Below are 25,373 nucleotides of genomic sequence, written 5' to 3'. Positions count from 1 at the left end.
GTACATGTACATCTCGAAGTAAACAGATGGAAATTCTTACCATGTTACCTAAAAGCTGTAGTGTTCAGAAGCTTCAAGATGAGTTTAACGTAACAAATTACGAGTAAAAGATTTGGTAAAGGCCAAGGGAATGTTGTCTTCACCAAACCCAAACTCCGGCAAGACTCTTGATCAAACAACCACTGATTTTGTTAGAAACTTTTATTGTTCTGATGATATAAGCAGGGCAATGCCTGGAAAAAGATTTTGTGCTTTTGGTACACATAGTGTGTGTGTGTGTGTGTGTGTGTGTGTGTGTGTGTGTGTGTGTGTGTGTGTGTGTGTGTGTGTGTGTGTGTGTGTGCGCTACACATCAAAACTTCAAACTTATGCTGACTGGATGTAACATTCCTCAGCTGACAAAGGATAAAGATAATCCAATAAAAACTTACAAAGACTGCATTGAAAGGGTTGCATGTGATCCGTCATTACCTGCTTGTCATTTTGGTGAATGTAAATTCTGCCCTGGCCCAGATACATTTACGACATATTTACAAGATTTGTTGAATACTAATGATATTGATAATATGATTTATCAGCAATGGGTTTCCGTTGATCACACATCTCTAGAAACAATCATAAAATCATCTGGCAACTTTATTCATTGTTCTTTTGATAAATTAAAGTCGCTTACACGACCTTCGTTTGCAGCTAGTCAACAATGAACCTTTCAAAAGAAACTGAGAAATGAACTTAAAGAAGGCGAGGTGTTAGTGATCTGTGACTTTTCTGAGAATTACTCCTTTGTCATCCAGGACGAAGTACAAGGCTATCACTGGACAAACATGCAAGCAACGATTCATCCCATTGTTGCTTATTAAAAGGATGGGAAAAAACTCGAGCACAAATGTCTTGTAATGATATCAGAATGCCTAACACGACAATGTTGCTGTGCATTTGTTCCAATCATACTTGATGGACTTCCTGACAGTTAAATTCAGTAGAAAACCAAGAAAAATATATTATTTCTCTGATGGAGCAGCAGCTCACTATAAAAAAAAAGGCCATAATGAAGACGATTTCCAAACTGAAGCTGAATGGTATTTTTCAGTCACCTCACATGGGAAGGGAGCTAGTGAAGGTGTCGATGGAACAGTTAAACGACTTGCAGCTCGAGCAAGTCTGCAACGGACATACAGTGATCAAATAATGACACGAAAACAACCTTACATGTTTGCCAATGATAACGTAGAAGGAATGAACTTCAAGTATGCTACTAAAGATCACAAAAATGAAGAAATGAAAGTTACGGAGAGATTTGAGAAATGCTGCAAAATTGTAGGGACACAAAAACTTCACACTTTAATTCCTTTTAGCAAGGACAAAATAATAACAAAAGTGTATTCAAACTCTGATGATAGTAAAATTGAAATGGTGACAGTTTCTGACAGTGATACAATACCATTCCAAGACAAAAAAGGAGCTGTTGCTTGTGACTATAATGGACACTGATGGTTAACCTGTGTACGTGAAAAAATCGGGAGAAGGATGAAATCACAATTTCTTTCATCCATATGGACAGTCACCATCTTTTACATTTCGAAGTCATTCATTCCATAAGCAGTAGGGAAGCAGTGGCAATCTTGAACCCTCAAACTGCTGCAGGGCGAACATATAAGTTATCCAGTGCAGAAATGTTGATGTGCAACAGACTGATTAGTTCGAAGTATGAAGAAGTGCACTAATAGGACGCCTATTTGTAAATAATTGTAATTATCAACTGAATTTAGGTCTGATCTCAGGTATTCATCTTTCTCTGTTTTTTTAAAAGTTTTGACTTTGTATTTATTAATTACAGAAGCATAAAACATGTTATTTTGCAATTATAAGCTATTTTTAATTTCCAAATTTTACAAATACAGCTGGTGAGAAGTCGGCCTAATATCTAAAATAAATTAGTTTTTACGAATTTTTAAATCACCACACTTAATGTAAAATTGCTTTTGATAGTGATCCCATGCTCATCCCAAGTTGAAACATTTTCAATATGTAGATGTAAAATGCATCTTTCACGTATTTTTTTGAGAATTTTAAAAATAGTTTTCCAAATTCGGTTAATTAAACAGTGTTCGTTAACAATTTGTGGATATATATATATTAAACTACTGATGTTCGTTATCATAAAAAAGCTCTTTAAAAGAGCTTTCCAATGAAGTAAATTTTATTGTTCTAGCTTAATTAGAACACGAGCTGTAATGAAAATAACATCGTTCCGTGAGCAAAAAATTTGTCGTCTTTCAATTTTTTAAGGTTCACTACTCGGTAACTTCTCGTCAGAAAAATGTGAAAAATTAATTTCTGTCACGATTTATGAGTAATATATGTATACTTCATTTCAGAAAAAATCTAAGAGGGTCAGGTTGTAGCACTTGATTTGACATGGAATTCCCTGTTAACGAAACCATTGATTTCCATACATGGTAATTGGCGCTGTAATAGTTGAATTCGAAGAGTTCGTCTGTGCAATTAAGAACCGACATATTTCATTCTAGATTTCATTGAAGACGTAAATGTAAATTTTTGTGTCTTAAAGGTCAATATTCATGTTTGAAATTTAGAGCTGCAAATTTGACTGTACACAGCAGTGTGGTTAGCCGTTTCTGTGTCTGGCTATAAACTATGTGTAGCATTATCGAGGGACAATTACAAGGATGTAGTAGCTTCGTGTTCCCATCAGCATGCTTCATTTCAGTGAGACTCCTAGCCTCTCACCACTGGTGTGCTCGATTTTGGTGAGCATTTGTGGCACGTGCACCTACCACTATCGCGGCATGGACATTATACCTTATTACAGTGCTTGTGGTTTGTATTCTGCTGGTAGCCGTGTAGTGGTCAGTGCGAGAGTTACGGCAGTTGGATGGAAACACAAACCGAAATGACCCATCTTAATAGCGGGATTCCAGGGTGGCGACCGAAATCTAACTTTCCGATGGTTTGGTGAGTCACCACAGTCAACCCCACAGGAAATTTAAACTATATTACCATGCAGGTAGCTCTTACCATACATGTAGCTTTTTGTCAGATACGTCAATGTCTAGCCATAACATTTGTTTTGTACAACACATTTGCAAAGATGTTGTAACGAGTGACATTAATAGCAATCGTTACAAAACATAGAATCAAATACATCGATTCTAGAGTGAAAAAGCAAGCGCACTTGATATTTGTTGATTACACGAATGGGAAACAATGGTTTGGTAAATTCTGTTCACTTTATTTACCTCAATTGCCTTCACCACTCTGTTCGGCCGTACCGTACCGTAGGTGCAACCACAACGGAGGGGTATCTGTTGAGAGGCTGAAGAGGGACAGCAGCCTTTTCAGTAGTTGCAGGGGCAACAGTTTGGATAATTGACTGATCTGGCCTTGTAACATTAACCAAAACGGCCTTGCTGTGCTGGTACTGCGAACGGCTGAAAGCAAGGGGAAACTACAGCCGTAATTTCTCCCGAGGACGTGCAGCTTTACTGTATGTTTAAATGATGATGGCGTCCTCTTGGGTAAAATATTCCGGAGGTAAAATAGTCCCCCATACAAATCTCTGGGCGGGGACTACTCAAGAGGACGTCATTATCAGGAGAAAGAAAACTGGCATTCTACGGATCGGAGCGTGGAATGTCAGATCCCTTAATCGGGCAGGTAGGTTAGAAAATTTAAAAAGGGAAATGGATAGGTTAAAGTTAGATATAGTGGGAATTAGTGAAGTTAGGTGGCAGGAGGAACAAGACTTTTGGTCAGGTGAATACAGGGTTATAAACACAAAATCAAATAGGGGTAATTCAGGAGTAGGTTTAATAACGAATAAAAAAAATAGGAGTGCGGGTTAGCTACTACAAACAGCATAGTGAACGCATTATTGTGGCCAAGATAGACACAAAGCCCATGCCTACTACAGTAGTACAAGTTTATATGCCAACTAGCTCTGCAGATGATGAAGAAATTGATGAAATGTATGACGAGATAAAAGAAATTATTCAGGTAGTGAAGGGAGACGAAAATTTAAGTCGTGGGTGACTGGAATTCGTCAGTAGGAAAAGGGAGAGAAGGAAACCTAGTAGGTGAATATGGATTGGGGGGGAAGAAATTAAAGAGGAAGCCGCCTTGTAGAATTTTGCACAGAGCATAACTTAATCATAGCTAACACTTGGTTCAAGAATCATGAAAGAAGGTTGTATACCTGGAAGAATCCTGGAGATACTAAAAGGTATCTGATAGATTACATAATGGTAAGACAGAGATTTAGGAACCAGGTTTTAAATTGTAAGACATTTCCAGGGGCAGATGTGGATTCTGACCACAATCTATTGGTTATGAACTCCAGATTGAAACTGAAGAAACTGCAAAAAGGCGGGAATTTAAGGAGATGGGACTTGGATAAACTGAAAGAACCAGAGGTTGTAGAGTGTTTCAGGGAGAGCATAAGGGACCAATTGACAGGAATGGGGGAAAGAAATACACCACAAGAACAATGGGTGGCTTTGAGGGGTGAAATAGTGAAGGCAGCAGAGGATCAAGTAGGTAAAAAGACGAGGGCTAATAGAAATCCTTGGGTAACAGAAGAAATATTGAATTTAATTGATGAAAGGAGAAAATATAAAAATGCAGTAAATGAAGCAGGCAAAAAGGAATACAAACGTCTCAAAAATGAGATTGACAGGAAGTGCAAAATGGCTAAGCAGGGATGGTTGGAGTACAAATGTAAGGATGTAGAGGCTTGTCTCACTAGGGGTAAGATAGATACTGCCTACAGGAAAATTAAAGAGGCCTTTGGAGAGAAGAGAACCACTTGTATTAATATCAAGAGCTCAGATGGGAACCCAGTTCTAAGCAAAGAAAGGAAGGCAGAAAGGTGGAAGGAGTATATAGACGGTTTATACAAGGGCGATGTACTTGAGGACAATATTATGGAAATGGAAGAGGATGTAGATGAAGATGAAATGGGAGATAAAATACTGCGTGAAGAGTTTGACAGAGCACTGAAAGACCTGAGTCGAAACGAGGCCCCGGGAGTAGACAACATTCCATTAGAACTACTGATGGCCTTGGGAGAGACTGTCATGACAAAACTCTACCATCTGGTGAACAAGATGTATGAGACAGGCGAAATACCCACAGACTTCAAGAAGAATATAATAATTCCAATCCCAAAGAAAGCAGGTGTTGACAGATGTGAAAATTATAGAACTATCAGTTTAATAAGTCACAGCTGCAAAATACTAACGCAAATTCTTTGCAGACGAATGGAAAAACTGGTAGAAGCGGACCTCGGGGAAGATCAGTTTGGATTCCGTAGAAATGTTGGAACACGTGAGGCAATACTAACCTTACGACTTACCTTAGAAGAAAGATTAAGAAAAGGCAAACCTACGTTTCTAGCATTTGTAGACTTAAAGAAAGCTTTTGACAACGTTAACTGGAATACTCTTTCAAATTCTGAAGGTGGCAGGGGGTGAAATACAGGGAGCGAAAGGCTATTTACAATTTGTACAGAAACCAGATGGCAGTTACAAGAGTCGAGGGGCATGAAAGGGAAGCAGTGGTTGGGAAAGGAGTGAGACAGGGTTGTAGCCTCTCCCAAATGTTATTCAATCTGTATATTGAGCAAGCAGTAAAGGAAACAAAAGAAAAATTCGGAGTAGGTATTAAAATTCATGGAGAAGAAGTAAAAACTTTGAGGTTCGCCGATGACATTGTAATTCTGTCAGAGACAGCAAAGGACTTGGAAGAGCAGTTGAACGGAATGGACAGTGTCTTGAAAGGAGGATAAACAAAAGCAAAACGAGGATAATGGAATGTAGTCAAGTTAAATCGGGTGATGCTGAGGGGATTAGATTAGTAAATGAGACACTTAAAGTAGTAAAGGAGTTTTGCTATTTAGGGAGTAAAATAACTGATGATGGTCGAAGTAGAGAGGATATAAAATGTAGACTGGCAATGGCAAGGAAATCATTTCTGAAGAAGAGAAATTTGTTAACATCGAGTATAGATTTAAGTGTCAGGAAGTCGTTTCTGAAAGAATTTGTATGGAGTGTAGCCATGTATGGAAGTGAAACATGGACGATAACCAGTTTGGACAAGAAGAGAACAGAAGCTTTCGAAATGTGGTGCTACAGAAGAATGCTGAAGATAAGGTGGGTAGATCACGTAACTAATGAGGAGGTATTGAATAGGATTGGGGAGACGAGAAGTTTGTGGCACAACTTGACTAGAAGAAGGGATCGGTTGGTAGGACATGTTATGAGGCATCAAGGGATCACAAATTTAGCATTGGAGGGCAGCGTGGAAGGTAAAAATCGTAGAGGGAGACCAAGAGATCAATACACTAAGCAGATTCAGATGGATGTAGTTCGCAGTAGGTACTGGGAGATGAAGCTTGCACAGGATAGAGTAGCATGGACAGCTGCATCAAACCAGTCTCAGGACTGAAGACCACAACAACAACAACTCTGTTCGGAGGGTGCTTGTCGCCTCACTATCATGTGAGCCTCCTACAGCCCTGTCAGTAACACATGAGCTACCAGAAACATTTGATTAAAACAATCCGACGATAAGTACATTCAAAGGTTATTGCTGTTGCAATTTCCGTGTGATTCTTGTTGTAAATTCTATTTTCGTATTACTCTATCAAAACGGAAGTCTTAGTACGTAGATACAATCTTTTGTTGTTTGTTATGCTAAGCTACAGGTCTGAGGAACTCAAGAGAAGTGTGTAAACTGGTTAGATCGAGGGTAAGGTAATCATCGTAGCAGACCTACTATTGTCATTGGCAGTGTGTGTTCTGTTTGTGTGAAGACGATCCCCCAGCAGCGATGCATGCACTAACCTGCGCTCTGGCCTCCACCCTGCCACACCCTGCCTGTCTGTCTTTGCAGCACGCCGACCTCTACAGATGGCAGTGGGCCGCAGGGAGACCGCAGCTGCACCCCTGCCACTGCTGCGCCGCCCACGGCCAGCCGCACCGCTCCTCCGCCAGATGACTCTGCCGTCTCTCGCCTGCGGTGAGTTCCGCCACTACACAGTGCGACTTGTCGGGGCATCAACCAAGGGTTGAGTGCAAGGAAATCGAATAGCGCTGTAGTGCATATTTGGGAACACAGAGGCTATAATTATCGAGAGAATTTATTCCTTTTATAAATTCTGGTGGCGAATAGCCATGGATTAAGGGATTCCTTACATCCCTCTCTGGGTTCACAGTATGAGTTGTATTTAGTTTAGGACTCAAGATATCATTCACTGCAGTTATAAGGGAAATATGTAATAAAACAATCCTTTTCCATAGGTACTGAATATACTGATGCATTGGATGCAATTTCTTCTCTCGGTGATGGCTCTCTGATAATGAATCATTTAGCAAATAGGTGAGACAGAAGGTGCTGATGCATTGAAACTCCTATACACTTCCATTTTATGCCAATAAATAATGTAGAAAATAATTCTTTGGTGATACTGAAACACATGTTGAAGGAATTGTAAGCAAGAATAAGGAAACAAAACTAAAATGCAGCAGAATAAGGATATGGAGTGTTCAGATTTTTTATATGTAGGTTTAAGTGACTTTTCAGAGACTACTGAGCCCTGAAAACTTAAACCCTGCTGGGCTTGGAATGCGTGTATTGCTTTCCTCAACAGACGACCACTACTGGCTCAAACTTCCATTCGCTCTTCTGTTGTGTTGGTGAATAATTTCGTAGCCTTTTTCCATATGTTAATTAGACACAACATATCAGAGGCTTCAGACATCACTAACATGTCCTCCTTCAGTATGTACAACAGTCTGCCAGCGCTGGAGCAACTTTCCGATCTCGTGGATTTGAGTCGAATAACTCGTTGAGCCAAATTCCGAACGCATGTTCATCCAGCAAACAAGTTCCTTCACGACTTTTTCATAGAGAGCGCAGAAGGTGAAAATGGTGCACGAGATCAGGTGCGTACGACAGTCAAGCAGAATGTGTTCGGGCGTTATCGTGGAGCAGTATCACTTCACGCAGTCTTCCTGGCCGTTGTTCTCGGCTTGCGTCTGCAAGACGTCTCAGTTGCTGGCAATAAATGTCAACAGTGGCGATTAGACCTCAGACAAGCAGTTCCAGTACACCACACCAGTAATGATACAGGATAAGAATGGTGGGTGTCGTTCACGAGCCAATGGATAACGACATGCAGAGGCGCATATAAGGCCAGCCACTGCGTTTTATGTTTTTGCCTTGGAACATGCAACAGGATCGTCTTGCGTCCACCTTCAAATTCCGCTTCTATCAATATCCTCAGTAGTGTACGGCAAAAAGATCGTTGTATTCTGGCCATGTATTCCAACTTCGGTTCAGGACAGAAGTATGGAATACATTTTGTTTAGATTTATTAATGGTTATTGGGGAGCGAACTATACAACCAGCATCAGACAAGGAACAACGCTAACCTGTTAAATCTTATTAAACTGGATTTAACTCAATGATCGAATATAGGAAAAGAGAATTTTTTATCTTACAGTACACTAAATATAACATATTTAGAGAACTATAAAATAAGAAATTCCCTTTTCCTATATTCTTATGTGACCATTTGTTACAAAACTGTAGAGGTACTATACATTTCTGGAACTTTTGTTACTAGAAGGATCTTAATGTTCGTAGAAAGAGAACCTCAGATACCGTAATAGTTTCTTAAATTCTTGATACCTTTCGTGGCACCTGACGAAAATGTGATAACCACCTTCTTCACTTCCGCATTCACATGAAGATTATTTGACCATGTTCAGGTAGCAGAGATTTGGCGGAGTGTCCCATGACTGAAACAGTCGTGCCAATGTTACTATGAAGTGAGGTGACAAAGGTCATGGGATAGCGACATGCACATAAACAGATGGCGGTAGTATCACAAGTGTTGGGACAAGGGGTCACAGGTCACTCTCCATTGTTCCCAGATGTATCCAAGAAAGCGGCGAAGACGCCATCCAACATGGCGTTGTGTGCACTTGGCAACAGCGCATGACGTCATCCAAAATGGCGGGAAGTTGGAGTTTTCGTGGGAAAGGGCCACGCCCCCCTCACCCAGAGAAAAGGCTGTAAGTTCAAATTCCAACAGCCCCCCAGGGGGTCCACAACTCTTTTGTGGATATGTGCGTAGCGAGCACGGGACCCCGAGCTAATGTAGCCCTCCTTCCTTTCCGGGCTGCATACCTTCCTTTTCCGTATCCTTCCCTATGCCCCATCTTCGCCCCCCCTCCCCTCACCTCTGGCTCTTTCCTTCCCTTTCTCCCCCTCTGGGAGGATGGTTTGTGCCTATGTCCGGAGACGGACACTCGTAAATGTAACGCATTCTTCGCCTTCTCTGCTTGTATGTCTTCATCCATCCTTTGTCCTTCTCTTTTCCTTACCTCTTCTCTTTACCCTTCTCTCCGCTGCCGCGTTTGAGACCTCTCTTCTTTCCTTTCCCTTTCTTTGTTTCTCCCTTTCTCTTTCTTCCTCCCTGTGCTTGTCTGAAGGCCGACCCGCGCATTTTTGTGCGTAGCCGGTGACGGGGTAACGCGTAATTCCTCGCCCTGGGTAGACAGGTAGCACACATATGTACCCCCTGGTAACGGCCAGGCCCAGGAAGGGGTGATTACCCGAGCTGATACCTTCCGAAAGTGCCGATTGGTCCCTCCGTCCGTTTGTCGGGAGGTGTGACCTGAGGTGTGAACAATCACCTAAGGCGGGTGTGCCCTCAGAGAGGGCCCCCACAAGCGAGGAGCGCGCCATCGGAGACGCCAGTAATCATGGGGGATTCTTCCGCAATGGTTTCCTCACCTTCCACTATGTCTGCTCACAAACGTAAGTTCACTGAGTTTCAGCCACAGTCTGTTCTTCCATCGATGCCACAGTTCCTTGTTGTTTCTCGCTCTGACGAAGGTCACGACTTCTCCACAGTCAACCCTTTCATTATTCAGAAAGGTGTCGACGCAAATGCAGGTCCTGTAAAGTCTTTTTCCAGATTACGGAATGGCACCTTGTTGTTAGAAACAGTCAGTGCCCTCCAGGCACAAAAATTGCTGAGTGCTTCACTTCTCCACACCTTTCCTGTCCGGGTGGAACTGCACTGCACTTTAAATTCCTCGCGTGGAGTCGTTTATACATGCTCCCTCGATGGATTGTCTGACGAAGAAATTCAGCACTACCTGTCTGACCAGGGCGTAACAGCTGTTCATAGGGTTATGAAAAGGGTTGACATGAACCTCATTCCAACCCGCACTGTCTTCTTGACATTCGACAAAGTTCAACTCCCATCGAAAATCAAAGCAGGTTATGAAATAATTTCCGTTCGCCCTTACGTTCCAAACCCTACGCGTTGCTATCGGTGTCAGCCATTCAATCACACCAGCCAGTCCTGTTCCAATCCGGCCAAATGTGGTACGTGTGGCAAAGATGCCCATGAGGGTGCTAGTCCACCTCTATCCCCTCGCTGCATCAACTGTATGGGCGACCACGCAGCTTCGTCTTGAGATTGCCCCATTTTTAAAAAAGAAAAGCTCATCCAGAAAATCAGAGTGAAGGAAAAGGTGTCGACTTTCGCTGCTAAAAAATTATTCGCCAGTGGACAGCCCACCGTGCCTCAGACAGGAAAATACAGCACTTTCCTTGCTTCTCCTCGGCCAACAAAGGAGATGGCCGAGCAGATTTGCAACCTCACCTTTAGTGCCACGGTCGACAGATCGGCCAGCGCAAAGATCGCCCGTTCCACCTCACCTCTTTCGCCTGCCCACTCTATGGCTCACCCTTCAGCGGGTTCTGCTAAATCTCGAGCCCACAAGTCAGACACCAAGATTTCGAAAAAAGAGCATACTCAAAGATTTTTTTACGTACCCCAACTTCACAACCATCAGTTCCTCCTTCATCTAAACATAATATTTCCAAGAAGGCTACTAAGAAACCCAGTTCATCTCCTTCTCCGCCAAAGCGTGTCCCATCTACAGCACCACCCGGCGGAAATCGCCCTTGGCCGTCTTTGGTGTCGCCGAGGCGCACTTCTGGCGGGCGATCAACCAGCCGATCACTGGTGGCAGGAGCTGCTCCAGAACAACCTATGGATCAGGATCTTCTGCCTTCGGCTGAATGCCATTCCATGCTGTCGGTCTCAAGCTCTGAGCAGTCGATGAGTTGACAGCAACCTTGGTCACATTCCTCCATTTTCTGTTCACCCTATGTCCATTATCCACTGGAATATCTGCGGCATTCGAGCCAATCGGGATGAATTGTCGATCCTCTTACGATCCTACTCGCCGGTCATCTTCTGTCTTCAGGAAACAAAGCTGCGGCCCCATGACCACTTTGTTCTCCCCCATTTTCAGTCCTTCCGATTTGATTTCCCTTTTGTTGAAGGCACTCCAGCCCATGGAGGACTCATGATTCTTCTCCATGGTACTCTCCATTATCACCCAATCCATTTAAACACTCCCTTCCAAGCTGTCGCTGTCCGTCTTTCCCTTTCTGGATATAACTTTTCTCTTTGTGCTGTATACATTCCATCGCCCACACCAATGGCACGAGCTGATCTCCTTCATCTCCTTGGTCAGCTTCCTCCCCCATATTTGCTGGTTGGGGACTTCAATGCCCACAACCCACTTTGGGGATCTCCTCATCCTTGTCCACGTGGCTCACTATAGCTAGACGTCTTCCACCAAGCGGATCTAGTTTGCCTTAACACTGGGGTCCCTACATTTTTGTCTGCCTCCACGACAAATACCTCTCACTTGGACCTTTCGGTCAGTACTGTTCCGCTAGCTCGGCGCTGCGAATGGTTCGCCCTTGATGATACACTCTCGAGTGACCACTTTCCATGTGTCCTTAGACTGCAGCCTCAACTGCCTTACATGCGCCCGCGACGCTGGAAGTTTGCCCAAGCCGATTGGACACTTTTTTCGTCTCTGGCGACATTCGATGACAGTCACTTTCCCATCGTCGACGATGAGGTCACACATATTACCGACGTTATTCTTACAGCTGCGGAACATTCAATACCACGCAGCTCCGAATTGCCCCGGCGCCCCCCCAGTTCCTTGGTGGAACGAGGCGTGCCGTGACGCAATACGTGAGCGGCGACGTGCTCTTCGCGTTTTCCGCCTCCATCCTACTGTGGCCAACTGTATCCGCTACAAGCAGTTCAGTGTGCGATGCCGTCATTTAACACCTTCATTCCCTCCTCAGAAGTTTGGAGTCGGCTTCGACGGTTATCAGGCGTGCCTAGTTTCTCCCCGGTCTCTGGGCTCACTGTCGCGCATGATAAATTAGTGGACCCTGTCGGAATTTCTAACTCATTGGGTCAGCACTTTGCTGAGGTTCTGAGCTCTTCAAATCACCCGCTAGCGTTTCTCCAGAAGAAACGTGCAGCGGAAGTGCGACTTCTTGCTTTCTCCTCTCAAAATCGCGAAAGCTACAATACTGTTTTCTCCATGCGGGAACTCCAACATGCACTCTCTTCTTCTCGATCCTCCGCACCAGGACCAGATGGTATCAACGTCCAAATGTTGCTTCATTTACCAACCCATAGTCTGCGTTACCTCCTTCGCCTTTATAATAGAATTTGGACTGAAAGTACTTTTCCCAGACGATAGCGGGAAGCTATCGTCGTTCCTGTTCCGAAACCTGGAAAGGACAAACATCTCCCCTCCATCTATCGCCCCATTTCTCTCACGAGTAGTGTATGTAAGGTTTTGGAGCATATGGTGAATTGCCGTTTAGCTTGGTGGCGGGAATCCCGCAGTCTTTTAACACCTGCCCAATGCGGATTCCGAAAGCATCGTTCTGCAGTTGACCATCTTGTTGCTCTCTCCACTTATATCATGAACAATTTTCTCCGGAAACCTCAAACAGTAGCAATATTTTTTGATCTGGAGAGAGCATACGATACCTGTTGGAGGACAGGCATCCTCCGCACACTGTTATCTTGGGGCTTTCGAGGTCGGCTGCCCCTTTTTCTTCGCGAATTTATGGAAGAGCGAACATTTAGAGTGCGGGTGAAAACTACTCTCTCCCGTACTTTCTCCCAAGAAAACGAGGTACCAAAGGGCTCAGTGCTGAGTGTTGTACTGTTTGCCATTGCCATAAATCCAATTACGGATTGTCTCCTTCCTGATATCTCGGGCTCCCTCTTTGTGGACGATTTCGCGATCTACTACAGCTCTCAACGGACCAGCCTTCTTGAACGTCGTCTTCAAGGATGTCTCGATCGCCTCCACTCTTGGAGCATCGAAACCGGCTTCCGTTTTTCTCCCAGTAAGACCGTTTGTTTTAATTTTTGGCGACGTAAGGAGTTTCTTCCACCCTCCTTACATCTAGGACCTGTCAACCTTCCGTTTTCGGACGTCGCTAAATTCTTGGGTCTTATGTTTGACAGAAAACTGTGCTGGTCCTCCCACGTTACCTATCTTTCGGCTCACAGTTTGCGATCCCTCCGTGTCCTGAATGCTACCTCTTGGGGAGCGGACCGAGTGGTCTTTCTCCGCCTCTATCGCACCTTAGTGCACTCGAAGTTGGATTATGGAAGCATAGTTTACTTCTCTGCTCGTCTGTCTATTCTTCGGCGTCTCGACTCTCTCCACCACCGTGGATTACGTTTAGTCTCTGGAGCTTTTTACACCAGCCCTGTGGAAAGCCTTTATGCTGAGACTGCTGAACCTCCGCTGTCCAATCGGCGAGCAGTCCTTCTGAGTCGTTATGCTAGCCATCATTCTTCCATGCCTGCAAATCCGGCCCATGACATTTTTTTCGACGCCTCCTTTGATGTAGAGTATGCACGCAGCCCCTCCTCCCTCCTCCCTACTACCACCAGGAGTCCGCTTCCGTCAACTGCTCCATTCTCTTTCCTTCCGCTTTCCTGAAACCTTCTTGACAACTTGGAGTACAGCACCGCCTTGGCTCCGTCCCCGGATCTGCCTGCTCCGTGACCTTTGTCAGTTTCCCAAGGATGGTACCCATTCACTTGTTTATCGTCGGGCATTTCCTGTCATATGTGCACAAATGACGGAAGCCACATTTATTTACACTGATGGCTGAAAAACATCGTTTGGTGTAGGGAGTGCATATATTGTTGGCGACACCCCAAATCAATTTCGGCGTCTCGACCAGTGTTTGGTGTATACTGCGGAGCTTTACACTGTTCTCCAGGCTGTCCACTACATCCGCCGCCATCAGCGGATACAGTATGTTCAGAGTCTCTCAGCTCTCTCCTCAGTCTCCAAGCTCTTTACCCTGCCCACCGTCTGGTCCACTGGATTCAGGACTGTCTGCGCTTGCTCCACCTGAGGGCCTCTCGGTGGCGTTCCTCTGGCTTCTGGGACACGTTGGTATATGAGGAAATGAGGTGGCCGATATGGCGGCCAAGGCTGCAGTCTCTTCTTCGGCCAGCTATTTAATCGATTCCCTTCGCCGGTCTACGGAGCGTTTTATGTCATGTTGTTCTTTTATGGCACGCACATTGGTCAACACTTCAATGTAATAAATTGCGGGACATGAAAGCTCTTCCTTGCGCTTGGACATCTTCCTCCCGAACGCGTCGTCGGGAGGAGGTAATTTTAACTCGACTCCGGATAGGGCACTGTCTCTTTAGCCATCGACATCTTTTAAGCGGGATCCTCCCCCGCTCTGTCCCCACTGCTCTCAGCTGTGGACGGTAAGACACCTTTTAATTGAGTGCCCCTATTTTACTCCGTTACGCGCCCGTCTACAGCTGTCGCCTGATATATCGTCAATTTTAGCAGATGACACGCCCTCGGCCGATCGCGTTTTCGAGTTCATTAGTGCCAGTGAAATGACATCAGTCATTTGAAGCTTTTTTTTTTTGAGACAACCAACCCCTTTCTGTAGTGGATTTTTAAGCTTTCCTTCTGCTTTTAGTTTCTCCAATTTCTTGAGTTTCGTTCCCATTGCTGCTGGTTTCCATTTTCGGTTTTTTACTGTTTCCTAAGTGACGGACCGGGCGCTAATGACCATAGCAGTTTCGCGCCCTAAAACCAAAACATAAAAATTTCCATCAGGATAATGGCCACACCTCCGTTATCTCTACTAAGCAAAGAAAATCGCGTGAAGATAGGCCACTTGGTCTACCTCTACTGACTTAAGTCATCTGACCGCTACTTCCTCGGATGAACTGGCGCAAAGTTTGAATTTAATTGGTAAACAAAATTCAGTTGGGATTTCGCTGTTAATCTGAGAAAATGGCGCGAAAGAAAGTACACTTGTACGAACCTCAGTAGCCACCACATCCTAAGGATTCGTGGGGAAAAAGTACTTACCTTTATTACTTAAACAATTTATGTAGGTGTGTTGGCCACTGGGTCCAAAGCCCAACTAAGTACATTTCGTCGCCGCCAGAGGATACTATCGTGATGTCAGGTGATGTAAGTACAATTATCCATGATGGCGGCAAACAGTGTTTTCACCATGACCGCTAGTACTGAGTACCACCAGCAGAGGACACTGTCGTTATTTTCGTAATGTTACTCCAGATGGTGAGCGTAAATGGCGGGAAAACGACTCCGGACACAAGTCTTTATTTTGCAGACAGTCATTCCACCACAAGATTTAGAGTCCAACTGAACTAGTGCACATACTGCCACAAATGGTTCAAATGGCTCTGAGCACTATGGGACTTAGCTTCTGAGGTCATCAGTCACCTAGAACTTAGAACTACTTAAACCTAACTAACCTAAGGACATCACACACGTCCATGCCCGAGGCAGGATTCGAACCTTCGACAGTAGCGGTCGCGCAGTTCCAGACAGTAGCGCCTGGAACTGCTCGGTCACCCGGACGGCCATACTGCCACAAGAGGGTACTTTAATCTCATGTGATGTAAACGAAGATGATGATCTGGAGGGGGAAAATGGCTGCTGGGGAGAGTAAGGAAGGAGTGTACTCAATTTATTTTGGAACATTTTATTTAGGGATGGAGTATATTTATCACAGTGACACAAAGCACTCACCCTGATTCGATTGGGACCACAAAACACAGACTGCAGACACGCAAACAACTCCCTGATTTACCGAAATAATTTCAGTACACAATGTCAAACTGCTCCTAAATAAAGCAGTACACAGATGTGTAGATATGCTCAGTATTCGTAAACTGCCCAAATAACGCATATCACAGCCTACAGACCTGCTCACAAAATAATGCAGTCAACGCATGCAAGCACCCTCCGCCACCCCTTGTCCAGTAGAGCGTACAGACAGCCCCAACGAAGTGACTCGGCCGTCAGTCGTCAAACCACGCACAGCTGCCCTTAAGCATGAAGCAGCAACATCCTTCATACTTGATGTTTGAGAAATACCTATCGAAATACGTGTTCACCTACATGCCTATGGTGACGCTCCTAAGCTGTGCCAGGCGCAAATGCGATCGACGCCGTCGCAGTACGCAAGCCAGCTTGTGCCATCGCTCTCGCACAGCTGCAGTCTCCGTTAGACCGGCGTCACTGAACTCCAAGCAGCAGTCCCCATACTCGAGACACCTCAGGCCAGTATTGTCTTTACCACTGATGATAGAATAACACAGGCTGCTCTCCCCCCTAGAAATTGTAACGGACCATGCGTGACGTATTCAGCCATACGTACCTGCCCCAGCATGGCTCACGCCGCGTCTCACACCGTAACGTCTGTGTGTTATTCTTACGTCACACGTGTCCAGAAACGCTTAATTTCCACGTTAGAGCTCATTTTACTTTCGTCAGTATGTACTATACTTGCTCGATTCACCGCCAGTTGGCCCAATTTAAGGAAGGTAATGTTGACTTCGGTGGTTGTGTTGACATGCGACTCATTGCTCTTCAGTACTAGCATCAAGCACATCGGTACGTAGCATCAACAGGTTAGTGTTCAACACGAACGTGGTTTTGCAGTCAGTGCAATGTTTACAAATGGGGAGGTGGCAGATGCCCATTTGATGTATGGATTAGCACGGGGTAATAGCCGTGACGCGGTACGTTTGTATCGAGACAGTTTTCCAGAACGAAGGTGTCCCGACAGGAAGACGTTCGAAGCAATTGATCGGCGTCGTAGGGAGCACAGAACATTCCAGACTATGACTCGCGACTGGGGAAGACCTAGAATGACAAGGACACCTGCAATGGACGAGGCAATTCTTCGTGCAGTTGACGATAGTCCTAATGTCAGCGTCGGAGAAGTTGCTGCTGTACAAGGTAACGTTGACCACGTCACTGTATCGAGAGTGCTACGGCAGAACTAGTTGTTTCCATACCATGTACAGCGTGTGCAGGCATTATCAGCAGCTGATCGGCCTCCACGGGTACACTTCTGCGAATGGTTCATCCTACAATGTGTCAATTCTCATTTCAGTGCAAATGTTCCCTTTACGGATGAGGCTTCATTCCAACGTGATCAAATTGTAAATTTTCACAATCAACATGTGTCGGCTGATGAGAATCCGCACGCAATTGTGCAACCACGTCATCAACACAGATTTTCTGTGAACGTTTGGGCAGGCATTGTTGGTGATGTCTTAATTGGGCCCCATGTTCTTCCACCTACGCTCAATGGAGCACGTTATCATGATTTCATACGGGATACTCGACCTGTGCTGCTAGAACATGTGCCTTTACAAGTACGACACAACATGTGGTTCATGCACGATGGAGCTCCTGCACATTTCAGTCGAAGTATTCGTACGCTTCTCAACAACAGATTCGGTGACCGATGGATTGGTAGAGGCAGAGCAATTCCACGCTCTCCTGGCCTCAACCCTCTTGACTTTCATTTATGGGGGCATTTGAAAGCTCTTGTCTATGCGCAACCCCTGTACCAAATGTAGAGACTCTTCGTGCTCGTATTGTGGACGGCTGTGATACAATACGCCATTCTCCAGGGCTGCATCAGCGCATCAGGGATTCCATGCGACGGAGGGTGGATGCATGTATCCTCGCTAACGGAGGACAGTTTTAACATTTCCTGTAACAAAGTGTTCGAAGTCACGTTGGTACGTTCTGTTGCTGTGTGTTTCCATTCCGTGATTAATGTGATTTGAAGAGAAGTAATAAAATGAGCTCTAACATGGAAAGTAAGCGCTTCCGGACACATGTACACATAACATATTTTCTTTCTTTGTGCGTGAGGAATGTTTGCTGGAAGTTGGGCTGTACGTTTTTGTAACACCCTACAAAAAGGTACGGCCAAACTTTATATATGAATATAATAGAGGGATACATTGCACGTGGGAAAATATATATCTAAAACAAAGATGATGTGACTTACCAAACGAAAACGCTAGCAGATCGATAGACACACAAACACAAACATGCACACAACATCCAAGCTTTCGCAACCAACGGTTTCTTCATCAGGAAAGAGGGAAGGAGAGGGAAAGCCGAAAGGATGTGGGTTTTAAGGGAGGGGTAAAGATTCATTCCAATCCCGGGAGCGGAAAGACTTACCTTAGGGGGAAAAAACCACAGGTATACGCGCACGCGCATGCATTTGTAAAGGCAAAGAGTTCAGGCAGAGATGTGAGTCGATTTGGAAATACAGAGGCAAAGATGTTGTTGAATGACAGGTGTGGTAAGAGCGACGGCAACTTGAAATCAGTGGAGGTTGAGGCCTGGTGGGTAACGAGAAGAGAGGATATACTGAAGGGCAAATTCCCATATCTGGAGTTCTGACAGGTTGGTGTTACTGGGAAGTGTCAAGATAACCCAGACGGTGTAACACTATGCCAAGATGTGCTGGCTGTGCACCAAGGCATGTTTAGCCACAGGGTGATCCTCATTACCAACAAACACTGTCTGCCTGTGTCCATTCATGCGAATGGACAGTTGGTTGCTGGTCATTCCCACATAGATAGCTTAACAGTGTAGGCAGGTCAGTTGGTAAATCATGTGGGTGCTTTCACACGTGGCTCTGCCTTTGATCGTGTACACCTTCTGGGTTACAGGACTGTAGTAGGTGGTGGTGGGAGGGTGCATGGGACAGGTTTTACACCAGGGGTGATTACAAGGGTAGGAGCCAGAGGGTAGGGAAGGTGATTTGGGGATTTCATAGGGATGAACCAAGAGGTTACGAAGGTTAGGTGGACAGTGGATAGACACTCTTGGTGGAGTGGGGGGGACTTCATAAAGGATTGATCTCATTTCAGGGCAGGATTTGAGGAAGTCGGATCCCTGCTGGAGAGCCACATTCAGAGTCTGACCCAGTCCCGGAAAGTATCCTGTCACAAGTGGGGCACTTTTGCAGTTCTTCTGTGGGAGTTTCTGGGTCTGAGGGGATGAGGAAGTGGCTCTGGTAATTTGCTTCTGTATTAGGTCAGAAGGGTAGTTGCAGGATGCGAAAGCTGTTTTCAGGTTGTTTGTGTAATGGTTCAGGGATTCCAGACTGGAGCAGATTCGTTTGCCACGAAGACCTAGGCTGTAGGGAAGGGACCATTTGATGTGGAATGGGTGGCAGATGTCATAATGGAGGTACTGTTGCTTGTTGGTGGGTTTGATGTGGATGGATGTGTGAAGCTGGTCATTGGACAGATGGAGGTCAAGGTCAAGGAAAGTGGCATGGGATTTGGAGGAGGACCAGGTGAATCTTATGGAACCAAAGGAGTTGAGGTTGGAGAGGAAATTCTGGAGTTCTTCTTCACTGTGAGTCCAGATAATGAAAATGTCATCAATAAATCTGTACCAAACTGTGGGTTGGCGGGCTTGTGTAACCAAGAAGGCTTCCTCTAAGCGACCCATAAATAGGTTGGTGTACGAGGGGGCCATCCTGGTACCCATGGCTGTTCCCTTTGTTGGTATGTCTGGCCTTCGAAAGTGAAGGAGTTGTGGGTCAGGGTGAAGCTGGCTAAGGTAACGAGGAAAGAGGTTTTAGGTAGGGTCGCAGGTGATCGGCGTGAAAGGAAATGCTCCATCGCGGCGAGGCCCTGGACGTGCGGAATATTTGTGTATAAGGAAGTGGCATCAATGGTTACAAGGATGGTTTCCGGGGGTAACAGATTGGGTAAGGATTCCAGGAATTTGAGAAAGTGGTTTGTGTCATTGATGAACCATGGGGGACTGCATGTAGTGGGTTGAAGGTGTTGATCTAGGTAGGCAGAGATACGTCCTGTGGGGGCTTGGTAACCAGCTACAATGGGGCAGCCGGGATGTTTGGGTTTGTTAATTTTAGGAAGTAGGTAGAAGGTAGGGGTGCAGGCTGTCGGTGGGGTCAGGATGTTGATGGAGTCAGGTGAAAGTTTTGTAGGGGGCCTAAGATTCTGAGGATTCCTTGAAGCTCTGCCTGGACATCAGGAATGGGATTACCTTGCAAACTTTGTATGTAGTGTTGTCTGAAAGCTGACGCAGTCCCTCAGCCACATACTCCTGATGATAAAGTACCATGGTCGTGGAACCCTTGTCTGCCAGAGGAATGACGATGGATCAGTCAGTCTTCAGAGAACGGATAGCCTGGGCTTCAGCAGTGGTGATGTTGGGAGTAGGATTAGGGTTTTTTGAGGAGGATGGAGAGGCAAGGTTTGGAGAGGGTGATTTTGAGGAAGAGGAGGCGGGTCCCGCTGTGACGGAGGACGGAACTGTTCCAGGCAGGGTTCAATTTGGAGAGTGTCTCGGGGAGTTGGATCATTAGGAGTAGGATTAGGATCATTTTTCTTCGTGGCAAAGTGATACTTCCAGCAGAGAGTACGAGTGTAGGACAGTAAATATTTGACGATAGCTGTTCGGTTGAATCTGGGAGTAGGGCTGAAGGTGAGGCCTTCGTGGATTAAAGCATTAAAGCACCATCTACTTGAGATTTCTAACAGTAAACCTGTCAGTCATTAGAGGACATCCATCTCATCACTGATGAAACTTAACACAATCCTCTAAACGAACTTTGATTTATGCAATCCCCCTCCCCCCTCCTGTCGCATCCTGGGCGTAAAATCGAGACTTCGTCATAACTAAGTTAGCGGTAGGACAATTGCCCGACAGATGTGTTTACAGAGTTAGTAATTGTAATTTTCACATGTAGGACGCTGCTGCTGTGTGTTTATCTGTTTCCATGTTGGAGGTATCCCCCACTGCTAATCATTTTACATAAGCCTGATGCAGGCACTGTATAATTTATGAACTGTGATCCGATGTGAACAGTGGACACTATGCATCTCCCCAAAGCTATATTGTGCTCCTATCACGCAGAGCGATTGTTTTACGGAAATAGTTTGATTTTCGTTTTACGGTTCTGTAAGATAGTTCATCATAGAGAAATCGGGAAGAACGTTGTATGTCATGCGCTTGAAATATATTTCTCAAAATCGCCTGCGCAGGAGAGCTTCTGGAAAGTTTGGAAAGTAGGAGACGAGGTACTGGCAGAAGTAAAGCTGTGAGGACGGGGAGTGAGACGTGCTTGGGCAGCTTAGTTGGTAGATCACTTGCCCACGAAAGACAAAGGTCCCGAGTTCGAGTCTCGGTCTGGCGCACAGTTTTAATCTGCCAGGAAGTTTTCAATCGTTTCTTATTCTGAACTGTCTACTGCTACATCATGGCACTTTAAAATCTGTTACTATAAATCAATACGGAGTGCTAAGCTCCTCGCCGTGGTCGCATCTCGAGAAATGTCGTGCACTTGGATGGGTTAGGGCTCAGAAAGCTCAATTCATTCACGGGACGTGGAGTTTAGGTCTTCTTCCTCTGATCAGTTGCAGATTAATTGGGTAACGGTGCTGCACGGTGGGCTGGTCAGTGACATTGTGAGGATGGTCTCTCTCTCTCTCTCTCTCTCTCTCTCTCTCTCTCTCTCTTTCTAATTTTGCCGTAAGACAGCGAGAATGCTCTGTGACTCCCATACACAGAGAGATGGATCGTAAATTAAGTACTATGCTCGAGGTCTTAGAAATATGTAGAGCACAGTCTGGTATATTTTGATGATTTGTGTGTTCGAGAATTAACAGTGAATGGGCGTACTGAGCAGTCATCTAGCCATGTTCACAATCATACTCGCAAAGTAGAGAAGGGACACTATACACTATATACTAGGTTGAAACACTACTTAATCTAACTGAAACTAACTTACGCCAATGACAACACACAAACCTGTGCCTGAGGGGGACTCGAAACTCGGACAACATGGAACGCAATTCAGAGTCATAATGTAGGTATTGTGAATTAAAATCATTGTAATGAGGCTGTCACACACGAAGGACATGAGGTGTTCATCAGTAAATACATGAGCAGTGTCAGGACTATAGTTTTAAGGACCTCTACTACAGATAGTAATCCAACCAAGCACATCAATCATTAATTTACTTTCAAAAACTGCAGGATTTGCTGTTGCCTTCAGACACATTACAGCTACAAGAAATTAAGAGTATGTTTTGTACATCTGTGAGTGTGTGTAAGGGGGAGGTTTTAGTGGTGTGGTTCTGTGTATGTGTGTACATGAATGTGTGTGAACATGGGAGAGTATGAGACTGCTTGTGGATATGCTTGTTACCATGCAAACACTCTTCTCAGTAAGTTTGTACATGTGTATATGCCAACAGATATGTTTGTGTGTACGGATAAAGAAGTAATCTACAGCTATTCCTGTAACTGAAGTATTTCGATTAAATTGTTCCCTGTTAAGCATTAGCTGACCCTGTTGAGGATGTTTTGACAAATTTGCAAATAAAAGAAATGCTATGACAGGAAATTTAAATACCTGAGGACATGACTGTCTGAGTGCCACGTTTGGGTGTATTAAAAAAGGGGTTGCAGCACGTAGAGGACTATTATACTACTATTTGTTTCAGTGGTGAAAATTGCAGATTAGCTAGTGGTCAGATCTGCTTTTTGGAACTGGTGTAATATCAGGTTCCTCTGCTGTATTCTTAATTAGAAGTATGTATTTGGCGAAAAATGAGACAATTTGCCCTTCTTGCACAGGAGCCTGCCTGAAAAGGAGAAGAACAGCAGACTGATAAAGGCAGCGAAGGAGGATGCAGTCACAGAGCTGCAGACGCTGCTGGCAGCTGGTGCGGACGTGGGGGCGAGGGATGAGGACGAGCGCAGGTACACCGCCCTGCACTGGGCAGCAGAGAAGGGACATGAGAAGGCAGTGAAGTGCCTGGTGGTGGGTGGAGCAGACGTGGACGCCAGGAGCAGCGGCTGGCAGGAGACGCCCCTGCACAAGGCTGCAAGTAATGGCCACGAGGCTGTGGTGCGGCTTCTGCTGGAGGCAGGAGCGGAGGCTGATGCCAGGAACAAAACGCAGAGCACGCCCTTGCTTGTGGCTGCATATCATGGTCACGTGGCTGTGGTGCGGCTGCTGCTGGCGAACACTCCTTACCATAACGCCAGGGATCAGTGGGGACGAACGCCGCTGCACAATGCGACTCTGCGCGAACATGCAGAGGCGGCTTCGGCACTGCTAGATGCTGGGGCCGACCGCTGGGCCAGGAATAACGAGGGAAAAACCCCACTGGACCTCGCCAAGCAGAACAACCACCAGCAGCTGATAGACATGTTAAGGTGAAGGTAGCCGTCTGACAGATATCCTTGGAGTAAAACGAAAAGAACTCCATTCCATGAGTTTTCTTCATTATTAAAATATAGACTGTGACAAATCTAAACCTGCAGTTATTCACTGTTTCTGTACTCCCACATTCAAGCATAATGTTGTGCCTCGGCAGACTTTTTTGGCCAGTTCTAGTGAACGCTTCAGTAGATGTATAGTACATAATATTATTCCAATTTCAAATCTTGGCACACGTCTTTGATTTTTGCTGTATTTTTCTGAAATTATAAAAAAGTGCAAGATTAAACTTCTCTCAAATGTGAAAACGTGTTCGAAGTTTCAATACGGTCATGAACCTAGAAACAAATATTCGACTCAAATTCAAAAATACACTGTTGAAGAAATTTTCTCAACTGCAGCAATATACCTGTTACAGTATTACTTTACTACAACCAATAATTAGTAAATTAAATGAAATTAAGAATAAGATTTACACTAAGGCTGTTAAAAATTAAAAAGCTGTTGAAATAGGAGCTATTGGCAACTAAAACAACGTTCATTTCTCAATACAGGTGAAACTGTTCACAGATTAGATACTCAGTTATTGAAGATACTCAGTTTATTTGCAAATACATGTTTCATCCTAGAACGCTTTCATTGCACCACTGATAGGGCGTGGCATAACTGCTGACACATTCTGTAAAAACCTTTAAGAATATATACAATTTTCCTCACAGAAAAACACACTAACTGAAGAATTAACAATATATTCGAAGTAGGCTCAATTTCCTATGCAGTGTTTAAATATGTAGAACACAAAAGTTTGCAAATGCTGCACAGTTCATTCCCTCAGCTCTAAAAACAAAACATTAGAAAACGGAACAAACTGCTTACTACATTGGTTCATCTGATTCTAAAATTGATTTTTGGTCTGTAGTTATCTGGAGGGACTCGTGTTTTCGCAGGGACATTATCCAGTAGGATCAACACATCCCTTACTTGTAAGTATGAAAATATCATAACAAAAGTGACAATGAGAAATATCTACGAGGTCATGCTGAAAACCAATGCTCGAGAAATTTTTATTCTGTTTTCTAGATTCGTTGATGTGTTACATGTCATGCATGCTACTCAGCCGACTTCTCCACTCTGCTCACACAAGCTACTGCTCGCTGCAACTAAACTGTAGCATGTGATAAGGTTTGGTGTAGTGTAACTATCTCAGCATATTGAGAGACTCTCAGAAAACTGTCCACACGTGGACCATCCTCTCCTGCTCAACAATGCTAAGTCACACAAGAGCACTGCATCTCTGCAACTGTCCAATACCTCGACTTCACTGTCCCTGACCATCCTCCATACATTTCCGACTCGGCCCCATCCTGCTTCCACGTGTATCCAAAATTTAAGCAACGCCTTCGAGGACTTCACTTTGACTTTGATATCGATGGAAAGGTGCAGGTTGTGGCTTTGTCAGCAAACATTTTGTAGTGACAGTATCAAGAAACTACCATCTCGATGTCAGAAATCTGTTCTTCTCCAGAGTGACTATGTTGCAAAGCAAATTTGCATACGTGAAGAGTAAAGATATGCAGTGGTAATAAAATTTGCTGTATTTAAAGGCTATAAGAGTTTTCAAATAGAAAGAAATTTGGAGGTATTTTTCCATCACATACTTTTAAAAACTAAACCTATAAGATTTAAGCTTCCTTTTGTGAAAACAAAACACCAGTTACGCCAGCATCTGATCACAGAAAAGTAATTGACACGATCGTGGTCTGTGCCAAGTGAAACTATTGCAGATTTCACAAACTGGTTTAGAGCGATGAAGACCTTTACAAAAACTAATTGAAGTATTCGTCTCCCAGAACTGCGCAATGTTAACTGTTGGTCTCCTT

The 25,373-nt window shown here is 44.6% G+C and overlaps 1 protein-coding gene across 1 annotated transcript in view; it reads left to right on the top strand.

Annotated features, from left to right (window-relative positions):
• Positions 1–23,735, top strand: part of LOC124545314 (ankyrin repeat domain-containing protein 17-like) — a 92,058-nt gene extending 68,323 nt beyond the window's left edge. The window contains exons 3-4 of the mRNA XM_047124216.1: positions 6,913–7,038; positions 22,905–23,735. Coding sequence (XP_046980172.1) covers positions 6,913–7,038; positions 22,905–23,493 — 715 coding nt within the window. The 3' untranslated portion in view covers positions 23,494–23,735. The remainder of the gene's footprint in view (positions 1–6,912; positions 7,039–22,904) is intronic.
• Positions 23,736–25,373: the final 1,638 nt, after the last annotated feature.

The sequence above is a fragment of the Schistocerca americana genome, chromosome 8 (assembly GCF_021461395.2).
Source record: "Schistocerca americana isolate TAMUIC-IGC-003095 chromosome 8, iqSchAmer2.1, whole genome shotgun sequence".
Lineage (NCBI taxonomy): Eukaryota > Metazoa > Arthropoda > Insecta > Orthoptera > Acrididae > Schistocerca > Schistocerca americana.
Note: the sequence above shows the minus strand (reverse complement) of the source record. Positions and strands in the feature narration are given on the sequence as shown.